Here is a 13,329-nt window from a genome sequence, read left to right on the forward strand (position 1 = left end):
CAATAGATTAGAATTTACCAAACGTGTTGCATACAAAAAAAAAATAAAAAAAATTCTCTGCTCCATTTTGGGAAGTTGTTCCCGCTGTGTTAACTAGGTTATTCACGCTTAAAGAATGATTTCTAGCAATTGCATTCATAACACTGCATTTTGTTAGGAGGACAGTGGGGAATAATGAGCAGTTACACACACACTGCTACACATGAGCTGCTATAATACCAGCACAGGCCCCTTGAAGCCTATGGGGGCAGGGAAAGCGGTTTAGGGGTGAAGGCCATCTCATATAACCACTCTCCACGGTGGCTTGGACACTTATCATTCCCAAAGCACTAAACTGTTAATAAAGCATGGGCCCTGGAGAGGGGAGAGGGTGGCCTGGCCCCACAAGGTCAGTGTGCAGCATTAGGCTGTGTGGGAAGCACTTCCCCTGGAGTCTAATGTCCTGAGGCCTGTAGTAGTGTCACAGTCAGGATCACTGGTGGAATGGTGAGGCTGTGATGGATCCCCGACTTCTCCCATTGCCTGGCTGGAACGTGTGTTTCTCTACCAACTGACTCTGCCGCTCACTCCAACCTCCTCTAACTCCACCACACCAGCAAAGCAGCAGAGGTCCGCTTCACTGGTAGACTCCAAGCACCAAACCCACCCATTCTCTTCCTTCCCCATATAAAGTCACATGACACTCATATCAAAACACACATCTACCCAACTAATATATATATATATATATATATATATACACACACACACACACACACACACACACACACACACACACTACAGATGCAGTTATCCCACAACAAATACACAGGTATATAGAGGATTACACCGATCTAAGATGCTTAGTGTAATATATTACACATGTACCATCTCTACACCCACTACAATTAATACATAGTGAGACTGTATAGAAGTGTTACAAGTACAAAGATATTTATAAAATAATATATATGGTTTTTACATGTATGCCATCTCTATATAACTTAGGACATACACACTATCTCTAAACCTAGTTACTAATAATACAGACATTACCTGTCTCCTATCTCCATATAACTCAGCAGATCACACACAGATCTCACCTGCTCCTTGGAGCACCCACACCTATAACACACCTGACTCATTAACCCAGGGACACCTCCTGTTATACCCACTCTCGGCCACTAGGGGCCGCACACACAATACTAGATGTGATATTTCTACTCCTCACTGGGCAGCGGACATTTTGTTGGAGACCAGTGGCTAGAAGTGAATCACTTACACTGCTGGGCATAGTACAGTTATCTGCAGCTGGGGTGAGGCTGATAACTTGTATCTCTTATAAAGTAATAATGAGTATATATGTCACATTTCTACATTTGTATGTATTTGTTACATTGCTTTGCTGTATAAAGTGTCCCACAGACAGTTTATTATCAGATTGTGGGTGGGGGCCTGTCATTTGGCAGTGCCCCCAAAATGCACAGAGACATGTCTGCACTTTTCCAGCTGTGTAGAGGGTCCCTACCCAGCGCTGGAGAGGGGATGTGCAGGAGGGGCTGGGACTGCAGGGGTGCGACTCTGGTAATCTCCCAACTATCCCAATTTTAGAGGACTGTCCCACTATCCTGATAGCTGTAACTGCAATTCAAACCCAATTTTGGTGGTACAGTTCTGATTTGCAGATCTCAAAAGCATAGGAGCTGAAATGGGCGGGGCTTTGCCAAAAAGTGGGTATGATTGGGTAGAAAATGGTTGTGTTTGTGTGTGGAGCTTGGAATTCCCAACATTTAGGAATACGACAGGACATGGGGCGCGGCTACATTTTTAAATTATTTAGTTGTTTATTTGATATATTCTCAGATTAATACTATCAAGGAGTAAAGTTATCTCTATTTATTTTGTTAGTCTCTTCTCTTTTCTATATATTTTTTCTCTCCTTTTAGAAAGGCGCCATAATTTATGTTCTCATCAATTATGGGGCCTCACCTCCTGGTGTAACGCTGTCCATGAGAAAGATACATTTGCTCTCCCTTGAATAATTCTGAGTTTAGAGCACCTCCTCTCATACCCAGTATAACCTTCTCTAGACCGAAGTTCTCCAGACCTTTCATGTTGCCTCCATGTTTGTCTAGAAAATGCTTGGCCACCGAGGTCAGAGATTTAAGTCTCTTTTGATCATTACTTTCATTTCTCACATTACATAGGTGCACTAAGATACGTCTTTTGAAAGATCTCGTGGTCATTCCTATATATCTCTGGTTACAGGTGCATTTCAGGCAATATACAACACCTTTGGTGTCACAACTGAAAAAAATCCTTTATTTTATGTCCCATACCATAGCGATCTGTTATGCATTTTTGCTTTGATGGAACTACAGGCCTTGCATTTTCCACAAGGATAAGACCCTGTTATTTTAGGTTGTTTATGAGGTCTTGTAACCAAGTGACTATACAGTAAGAGATCTTTTATGTTTTTAGAACGTCCCCAGTTTATTGATATTCTTGGTCCCAGTAGGAGATTTTAATCCTCAACTCTATGCAGGACCTGCCAGTGTTTTTGTAGAATTGCTCTGATTTGTTCCCCTTCTGGAACAAATTACCAAATGAAATTACCAATGAATCCAATCTGCTGGTTATCTGATTTTCTGGATCTTTGAAAAAACAAAATGGTCTCTGTTTAGAGATTCCACCTCTTGTCTAGATCTGTTTATCAACCTGTTACTGTAGCTTCTGTCCTTGAGGCGAATTGTTAATTCATCTGTGTCACACATTGGACTAGCTAACCTCAGAGCTGGATTTAGACCTCATGGGGCCCTAGGCAAGATATTGGATTGCCCTCCCCCCCCTGAAACACTCCATATCACTGGGTAAGCTATGTGCCGCCGCACATCACACTGCTCCTCCTGCATCACCATGCGGCCTCTAATTATTGTCCCTCTCATCACATTGTGCCCTCTCTGCCCAGCACCTTCACCCCCTCTCTGCCCAGCTCCTTCACACATGCCCCCTCTCTGCCCAGCACCTTCACACATGCCCCCTCTCTGTGCCCAGCACCTTCACACATGCCCCCTCTCTGCCCAGCACCTTCACACATGCCCCCTCTCTGCCCAGCACCTTCACACATGCCCCCTCTCTGCTCAGCACCTTCACACATGGCCCCTCTCTGCCCAGCACCTTCACACATGCCCCCTCTCTGCCCAGCAACTTCACACATGCCTTCTCTCTGTGCCCAGCACCTTCACACATGCCCCCTCTGTGCCCAGCACCTTCACACATGCCCCCTTTCTGCCCTGCACCTTCACACATGCCCCCACTCTGCCCAGCACCTTCACACATGCCCCCTCTCTGCTCAGCAACTTCACACATGCCCCCTCTCTGTGCCCAGCACCTTCACACATGCCCCCTCTCTGTGCCCAGCACCTTCACCCCCTCTCTGCCCAGCACCTTCACACATGTACCCTCTCTGCCCAGCACCTTCACGCATGCCTCCTCTTTGCCCAGCACCTTCACACATGCCCCCTCTCTGTGCCCAGCACCTTCACACATGGCCGCTCTTTGCCCCGCACCATCACCCATGCCCCCTCTCTGCCCAGCACCATCACCCATGCCCCCTCTCTGCCCAGCACCTTCACACATGTCCCCTCTCTGCCCAGCACCTTCACACATGACCCCTCTGTGCCCAGCACCTTCACACATGCCCCCTCTGTGCCCAGCACCTTCACACATGCCCCCTCTCTGTGCCCAGCACCTTCACACATGGCCCCTCTCTGTCCATCACCTTCACACATGCCCCCTCTGTGCCCAGCACCTTCACACATGCCCCTCTCTGCCCAGCACCTTCACACATGCTTCCTCTCTGCCCAGCACCTTCAAACATGCCCCCTCTCTGTCCAGCACCTTCACACATGGCCCCTCTCTGCCCATCACCTTCACACATGCCCCCTCTCTGTGCCCAGCACCTTCACACATGGCCCCTCTCTGCCCAGCACATTCACACATGCCCCCTCTCTGCCCAGCACCTTCACACATGGCCCCTCTCTGCCCAGCACCTTCACACATGCCCCCTCTCTGCCCAGCACCTTCACACATGCCCCCTCTCTGCCCAGCACCATCACACATGCCCCCTCTCTGCCCAGCACCTTCACACATGCACCCTCTCTGCCCAGCACCTTCACACATGGCCCCTCTCTGCCCAGCACCTTCACACATGCCCCCCCTCTGCCCAGCACCTTCACACATGCCCCCTCTCTGCTCAGCAACTTCACACATGCCCCTCTCTGCCCAGCACCTTCACACATGTCCCCTCTCTGCCCAGCACCTTCACACATGCCCCCTCTCTGCCCAGCTTCTTCACACATGCCCCCTCTCTGCCCAGCAACTTCACACATGCCCCCTCTCTGCCCAGCAACTTCCCACATGTCCCCTCTCTGCCCAGCACCTTCACCCCCTCTCTACCCAGCACCTTCACACATGCCCCCTCTGTGCCCAGCACCTTCACACATGCCCCTCTCTGCCCAGCACCTTCACACATGCCTCCTCTCTGCCCAGCACCATCAAACATGCCCCCTCTCTGTCCAGCACCTTCACATATGCCCCCTCTCTGCCCAGCACCTTCACACATGCCCCCTCTGTGCCCAGCAACTTCACACATGCCCCTCTCTGCCCAGCACCTTCACACATGCTTCCTCTCTGCCCAGCACCATCAAACATGCCCCCTCTCTGTCCAGCACCTTCACACATGGCTCCTCTCTGCCCAGCACCTTCACACATGCCCCCTCTCTGTGCCTAGCACCTTCACACATGCCCCCTCTCTGCCCAGCACCATCACACATGCCCCCTCTCTGCCCAGAACCTTCACACATGCACCCTGTCTGCCCAGCACCTTCACACATGGCCCCTCTCTGCCCAGCATCTTCACACATGCCCCCCTCTCTGCCCAGCACCTTCACACATGCCTCCTCTCTGCCCAGCACCTTCACACATGCCCCCTCTCTGCCCAGCATCTTCACACATGCCCCCTCTGTGCCCAGCACCTTCACACATGCCCCCTCTCTGCCCAGCAACTTCCCACATGTCCCCTCTCTGCCCAGCACCTTCACCCCCTCTCTACCCAGCACCTTCACACATGCCCTGTCTCTGCCCAGCACCTTCACACATGCCCCCTCTGTGCCCAGCACCTTCACACATGCCCCTCTCTACCCAGAACCTTCACACATGCCTCCTCTCTGCCCAGCACCATCAAACATGCCCCCTCTCTGTCCAGCACCTTCACACATGCCCCCTCTCTGCCCAGCACCTTCACACATGCCCCCTCTGTGCCCAGCACCTTCACACATGCCCCTCTCTGCCCAGCACCTTCACACATGTCCTCTTTCTGCCCAGCACCTTTACACATGCCCCCTCTCTGCCCAGCATCTTCACACATGCCCCCTCTCTGCCCAGCACCTTCACACATGCCCCCTCTCTGCCCAGCAACTTCCCACATGTCCCCTCTCTGCCCAGCACCTTCACCCCCTCTCTACCCAGCACCTTCACACATGCCCCGTCTCTGCCCAGCACCTTCACACATGCCCCCTCTCTGCCCAGCACCATCACACATGCCCCCTCTCTGCCCAGAACCTTCACACATGCACCCTGTCTGCCCAGCACCTTCACACATGGCCCCTCTCTGCCCAGCATCTTCACACATGCCCCCCTCTCTGCCCAGCACCTTCACACATGCCTCCTCTCTGCCCAGCACCTTCACACATGCCCCCTCTCTGCCCAGCATCTTCACACATGCCCCCTCTGTGCCCAGCACCTTCACACATGCCCCCTCTCTGCCCAGCAACTTCCCACATGTCCCCTCTCTGCCCAGCACCTTCACCCCCTCTCTACCCAGCACCTTCACACATGCCCTGTCTCTGCCCAGCACCTTCACACATGCCCCCTCTGTGCCCAGCACCTTCACACATGCCCCTCTCTACCCAGAACCTTCACACATGCCTCCTCTCTGCCCAGCACCATCAAACATGCCCCCTCTCTGTCCAGCACCTTCACACATGCCCCCTCTCTGCCCAGCACCTTCACACATGCCCCCTCTGTGCCCAGCACCTTCACACATGCCCCTCTCTGCCCAGCACCTTCACACATGTCCTCTTTCTGCCCAGCACCTTTACACATGCCCCCTCTCTGCCCAGCATCTTCACACATGCCCCCTCTCTGCCCAGCACCTTCACACATGCCCCCTCTCTGCCCAGCAACTTCCCACATGTCCCCTCTCTGCCCAGCACCTTCACCCCCTCTCTACCCAGCACCTTCACACATGCCCCGTCTCTGCCCAGCACCTTCACACATGCCCCCTCTGTGCCCAGCACCTTCACACATGCCCCTCTCTGCCCAGCACCTTCACACATGCACCCTCTCTGCCCAGCACCTTCACATATGCCTCCTCTCTGCCCAGCACCATCAAACATGCCCCCTCTCTGTCCAGCACCTCCACACATGCCCCCTCTCTGCCCAGCACCTCCACACATGCCCCCTCTCTGCCCAGCACCTTCACACATGTCCCCTCTCTGCCCAGCACTTTTACACATGCCCCCTCTCTGCCCAGCACCTTCACACATGCCCTCTCTCTGCCCAGCACCTTCACACATGCCCCCTCTCTGTGCCCAGCACCTTCACACATGCCCCCTCTCTGTGCCCAACACCTTCACACATGCCCCCTCTCTGCCTAGCACCTTCACACATGCCCCCTCTCTGCCCAGCACCATCACAGATGGCCCCTCTCTGCTCAGCACCTTCACACATGCCCCCTCTCTGCCCAGCAACTTCACCCCCTCTCCGCCCAGCACCTTCACACATGTACCCTCTCTGCCCAGCACCTTGACACATGCCCCCTCTGTGCCCAGCACCTTCACACATGCCCCCTCTCTGTGCCTAGCACCTTCACACATGGCCCCTCTCTGCCCAGTACCTTCACACATGCCCCCTCTCTGCCCAGCACCTCCACACATGCCCCCTCTCTGCCCAGCACCTTCACACATGTCCCCTCTCTGCCCAGCACTTTTACACATGCCCCCTCTCTGCCCAGCACCTTCACACATGCCCTCTATCTGCCCAGCACCTTCACACATGCCCCCTCTCTGTGCCCAGCACCTTCACACATGCCCCCTCTCTGTGCCCAACACCTTCACACATGCCACCTCTCTGCCCAGCACTATCACACATGCCCCCTCTCTGCCCAGCACCTTCACAGATGGCCCCTCTCTGCTCAGCACCTTCACACATGCCCCCTCTCTGCCCAGCAACTTCACCCCCTCTCCGCCCAGCACCTTGACACATGTACCCTCTCTGCCCAGCACCTTGACACATGCCCCCTCTGTGCCCAGCACCTTCACACATGCCCCCTCTCTGTGCCCAGCACCTTCACACATGCCCCCTCTCTGCCCAGCACCTTCACACATGCCCCCTCTCTGTGCCCAGCACCTTCACACATGGCCCCTCTCTGCCCAGCACCTTCACACATGCCTCCTCTCTGCCCAGCACCTTCACACATGGCCCCTCTCTGCCCAGCACCTTCACACATGCCCCCTCTCTGCCCAGCACCTTCACACATGCCCCCTCTCTGCCCAGCACCTTCACAAATGCCCCCTCTCTGCCCAGCACCTTCACACATTCCCCCTCTCTGCCCAGCACCTTTACACATGCCCCCTCTCTGTGCCCAGCACCATCACACATTTCCCCCTCTGCCCAGCACCTTCACACATGCCCCCTCTCTGCCCAGCATCTTCACACATGCCCCCTCTCTGCCCAGCACCTTCACACATGCCCCCTCTCTGCCCAGCATCTTCACACATGCCTCCTCTTTGCCCAGCACCTTCACACATGCTCCCTCTTACACTGCAGCTTCATCTCACACACTCACTAACTCTCTGTCACAGTACCCCTTCCTCTTACCTTTTTCTACCTCTTGTGACTCCAGGAACAGTCCTGCACACTGACTACCATTGAGTTCCGCCTAACACTGTGTACCATGTGACTGCAGCTGCGGTCAAATGACCCTGCCACCATAACACCAGCGGCTCGTGGCACCCGGCGGGGGAGGGGCCGAAATTTTTTCTTTTTTTTCTTTACTCAATTGTTCCTGATACAAAGGCGCTACCAAGCTCCACAGGATTCATTAGCAGCCGCCGCCACTGCAGAAATTCTTTCCACTGTATTCTGACTTAAATTCTCTTCCTAGATCCACTGGACCTCTTCAGTGACCACTACTGCAGAACATTCTCTTCTATCTCCCTGTTCCTCAATATTTCAGGCTCTCCTACAGGTTTCGCCCGTTCCCCTCTGAGAGGACCGCGACCTGCGGATAGGGAGCTCCCAAGACCATACTCCCTTGCGGGAGCCTCTGGTGAAAACCTCCCTCTCCGTTAGACTCCGCACCTAAAAGAGGGTAGTGCTACACGGGGCAAATTAGTCAGGCACTCCTAATACTCCGTATCGAGACAATCCGCTCTTTTGTTGAAAGTAGATCTGAGAATTTTCCTTTGAGGCTGAGAATTTTCCCTCTAGGGATACTTCTGAAGTTGATGTATTTGGTGTGTAATTTTCCAATGAATTCTTCTAAATGATGCTTCTCCCCTTCCCATAGGATTAGAATGTCATCAATATACCGTAACCATAATATTACTTATTTGGTATCAGGTTCACGCTCTTCATTGATAAAGTACTCCCTCTCCCACCACCCCAGATACATATTCGCATATGTGGGAGCACAAGCTGCCCCCATAGCCATGCCTTTTATCTGCAGATAGAATTCATTGTCAAAAATACAATATAGAGTGATAATAGAGAATAGTGTTTCAAATGTTGTAATTATACAACAATGGGGACTTATATGCTATAATGTCTAATTACTCGTTTAATTTGATATTCTTTGAAGGATCAAATCTATGATAGGACTATCTATTAACCAATATAAAATTCCTATGTTCAGATCATTGGTTGCTCAGTATATTTCGGGTACTGGGATTATAATTAATATTTGTATATATCACCATTATTTATAATATATTGTGATTTTATTAATCACTTATGGTTTATCAGCAGATCTGTTATACTGTCAATAGTTAATTGCTTACTATTGTAATTATTTAAGCAGTGGAATGTATTTTCACATACCCCTTTCTATATTTGCCATGATTAACTTTATCTGTTACATTCCTAAATATTGATGAGGATGCTGTTTGCAAGTGAATAGATCGAGATAATATCCATTGTTCCTATCCATGCACAGATTTATAGTAACAAAAATGAGAGATTTGTGATTGCACCATTTTCAGCAGAGCTGTGTATTATGTGCATATGAGATATCACCTTCTCCCCTCCACTCCATATCAGTTGCCTATCAATCTCTTTATCATACGCACTTTCAGCTATCAGTGTGATAATCTACTCATTTGTACACAGTTACTTCCTTCATATCTTTCACCCCATTCACTAACAGCTCTTAATCTTGGTTCTATAATCAGTAGTGGTGCTGTAATTGGTGGAAATCTTGATCTTTTTTTAATCAGCCAACTGAGAATTTGTCTGTACCTGGACGTGTCTCTGGAATTGAACTGGTGGCTACGTGCACAAAGTTTAGAGGCCTGATCAGGTTCCTTCGCATAAGAGGGAAAGAACTGGTGCAGGTGGTGGATGCTGAGAGTTCAGAAGATTGCAGAATATGAATGGCAATGGAGACTGGCAAGAAGTCAAGAGTAGCAAGACAGTGACCAGATTTAGCAGGAGACACCGGGCTGGAACTGGATTGCTTGACCTGACGGGACCCGGAGTCCTGGACCGGACTGCAGGCTGAGCTGTCTGGGCAGAAACTGTACCAGGTTGGCATCTAAGGATTCAACATTGCACTGTCAACAGTTTGGGGCACCAGGAAGTTCTTTTATAGTAACTGCTGTCCCCTGATTGGCTGAGAGGGTGCATGTGACCTAATCCAAGATGGCAGCGCCCATGCACTGGAGAGTCCATGGAGTGGAGACAGACTGGGCAGCATCCTGCAGAGAGATCGGAGACCAGCGGAGCCTAAAGACCGCTGAGAAAGACTAGACACAAAGTAAGCAAACTTCTTGGCCACTCAAATTACACTGAGGATGCAGAGGGGAGGAGGCTGTAGTTTAAATAACTGTTCAAGTGCCAACTCCTAGCTCCCCTCATCCCACCCAGGGTAGCAGTGTCCTCCAGAGAGGAAAGAGAAAACTAGTAATAACCGATGCTACACACAAATACTTAAGTCAAATTCATTGCCACCTTTCAGGAAGTGTTCGATTTCACTCTCGTATGAACCATGAATGTAAAATATTGTTCAGTGTGTCCCTGACCTTCTACTGCCGCTCTGTTATAAAGTACAGTAATAGCTTCCTACTCTACTACACGCCCGAAATCCATTGTTGAATGATCAGTGGTTTCCCTATATTAGGAATTTAACAGTGGTTATGTATCTTCAGTCATTTAAAGACTTGTCATAATCTGGTGAATTTGATTGCCTTCTACAATGCCATAGACTACTGGATAATTATGGCTTGCATTGATAACATCTATATTACACATAATACCATGTGCAAGGGTAGTTGTAGTCTTCAGTTGGCATAACCCGAAAGTGTACTTGGACCCCAACATCTACACAACAGCCACAGATCTAACACCCACCCAAAGATCCCCTTCCCCAGCAGTGCTGGGACATAGGGGTCTGAAGTGGGTGTGATTAACCCAAGAGCCCCAATATGGAGAAATGTGATGTAGAACAGTGTCTAGGCTTTTCTGAACCATGTACCTCTGATGGGAAAGGTTTACAAACCCCCTAAAGTGAGTACACTTCTTCCAAAGACCCAGTTATGTCTATATGTTCACCGGGTCTTACATTGTTAAAGACAACAACCCGTCCAGTGTGATTTAAACCTTTTATACGAAATGGTTGTTTTGAGATTTACATGTGGAATTATCCCCTGTAGCTGTATCTAGACTCTTGGGTGGTTAAGAAGCCAGTGTATGATGCCCAATCATTAACACATGTCATAGTTTCCAGCAGACTGGCCAGGGCTTCGTTGGCACAAGTATGGCAGGCCAGTATGGTGTTACACAAAATCCAAATAGTCCACAATTATACACAGCTCAATAAGTCACTGCAACAAATGACAAAATCCACACAATATTTTACACTGCAAGAGGCTTTATTACATAGACTTCAGATCCATGAACATTGTGCATTTCAGGAAAATAATGCCAATCCCAAAGACTCCAACTGGTGGCTAATCCACCTTAGTGCAAGTCATTTTCTGCTAACCCTAAATACAGAATATAAATATATTTAATGTGAATGAGATACAATCAGTTCTTGCTTCCTAAATGAAAAGACAAGTTGTATTAGGTGTAAGACCCAATATGTCCTGGTGCAATACATGTACCAACAGTATATACACATGAGACCCTCATCCTTCCATTTCCTGCCTGCCCCAAACCAGGTGACCCATCACCTACTCACAGCAGAGGCAGCCATGTTTTAGAGCCAATGTAGACAAAACCTCACCTATCCATTCCCTAGGAACCAGAGGCACAGCCCACTGTGTGCCTCCTACCTCAGTGATGCCTCTTGTTCCTAGTCCATGGTTAGGCTGCAGTCTCATGGGTTCTATGGCAGCCTCCGCTGTAAGCAAATGCAGATACCCATCATCCTCCTCCTGATGTTATCCAGGATACGTGTGTAGGCAAGAAGTATTTTTAACCCTAAAATTATATCAACTTCACCCCTTTAAATATCTCAATTTGTATAATGCTGTAATGATACATAATATATTAAACCAGGTTCTGTTAAAGTGCACTTTGAATACACCATTAAAGATTATTCAATTTAATGCACATTAGATTATTTCCATTCCATGAATTCACTAGAACAGTGAGATTTCCAGGATCTGGTCTATTACTACTGCTGTATAGAAATGAGAATTCTCTGTATGAAACATCTAGTAATGAGGATTAGCAGACTGGTACAGAAGTTATCATCCAGGCCAGAGGAAACGTAGCGCTGGATAGTGCAGCACAGACGTCATTATAAGATATTGATCTGAAGTATAAAGCTCAATTCTGGGTCGTCGTCTGCTTAGACCTACGGAAAAAAATTACAAGCATCTCTATTTAGACTGAAGCTTAATATACATGCGTAATATATACAATAAATGGCTGCATATGTTTGCAATCCATATGCTGCTATATTTATAGCCCATTTATATGTCAGAATAAGTGGATTAATGTGGACACAGACTAAGCATTTGGTTATCCCTCTGTCCCTCCTTGTAATACTTCACAATGCTCTTCATTAACATGTCACCAAAACTGCATTCCCATACATTTCTGGTTAGTGGTTGGATTTTCCCATTACTAGTTTTTTGGGGGGCTCAGTTCAAACCAGGACCAGCACCTCATCCTGGCTCTCTGCTTCTGTGGTCTCAGTGGTGATCGCCAAGTACCCACAACACTAGGATTCAATGATTTTCTTCACCATAAACTGGTTGTGTTCATCTATTTGGCTAGGTCAGTAATCCCACCTGCCTTCAGAGAGAAGTCATGGAAACATGACCTGTTGGGGTACTGGTGTTAAGGAACACGCATTTAAGGGGTTACTGCACTCTTGTGACCCAGCTTCTAGTTGGTAGTTATGGTACCCCCAGGATCAGTGCATGACTGGATTTCTAGATCACCGAGGATGACTCCCAAATTTACACTTCCCTTTAACTCATCTCTTCAGTCTCCCCATTAAAGCAGAGGGAGGCCATCAATGTGTCCAGACACACTGACCACACAGATGCCTTTGTCTATAAAAGGACAATATGTACTTTTAGGGCTCCTTTTAGATAGCAATCTTTAGCCAGAAGTTACACGAATCCACCAGTCCTCTACCAGACAATACTGGAGAATGTGTTACATAGCAATTAGGGTGAGACATCCAGCCGCGGGTAATATGAAATGTAGAAGTCTGGTATATAGTATGTGCAGATATGAGAGATCACTATGACCTGACTAAGCAGAGCAATGTTCTGCAGATTATCAGCACAAGGAAATATTCTGCAGAACATGAACTGCTGGGTTCTAGGTGTAAGTTAGTTCTCCCCTTTCCCAGGACAATAAATATATAAAAAGTCAGAAGCTACCTTCAAATCTAAGCCACAGTTAGGGATCCCCCATCAGTTCTGTTTTTTTTGTATGTGAAGTACACGAACGTGCCATCTTGTGTCCTAGAAAGAGGGAAGGTCGGATTAATACATTTTAACTTCAATAGTATTTTTATTTTTTGTCCCTTCAAAATTTAAGGGGTAC

At 49.1% G+C, this 13,329-nt stretch overlaps 1 protein-coding gene across 1 annotated transcript in view; it reads right to left on the reverse strand.

Annotated features, from left to right (window-relative positions):
* Positions 1 to 11,902: 11,902 nt before the first annotated feature.
* The window catches only part of LOC142095507 (uncharacterized), a 28,147-nt gene continuing 26,720 nt past the window's right edge, over positions 11,903 to 13,329 (reverse strand). The window contains exons 18-19 of the mRNA XM_075178452.1: positions 13,164 to 13,247; positions 11,903 to 12,121 (exon numbers count right to left, since the gene is read on the reverse strand). Coding sequence (XP_075034553.1) covers positions 13,172 to 13,247 — 76 coding nt within the window. The 3' untranslated portion in view covers positions 11,903 to 12,121; positions 13,164 to 13,171. The remainder of the gene's footprint in view (positions 12,122 to 13,163; positions 13,248 to 13,329) is intronic.

This window comes from Mixophyes fleayi, chromosome 6, assembly GCF_038048845.1.
Source record: "Mixophyes fleayi isolate aMixFle1 chromosome 6, aMixFle1.hap1, whole genome shotgun sequence".
NCBI classification, from domain to species: domain Eukaryota; kingdom Metazoa; phylum Chordata; class Amphibia; order Anura; family Limnodynastidae; genus Mixophyes; species Mixophyes fleayi.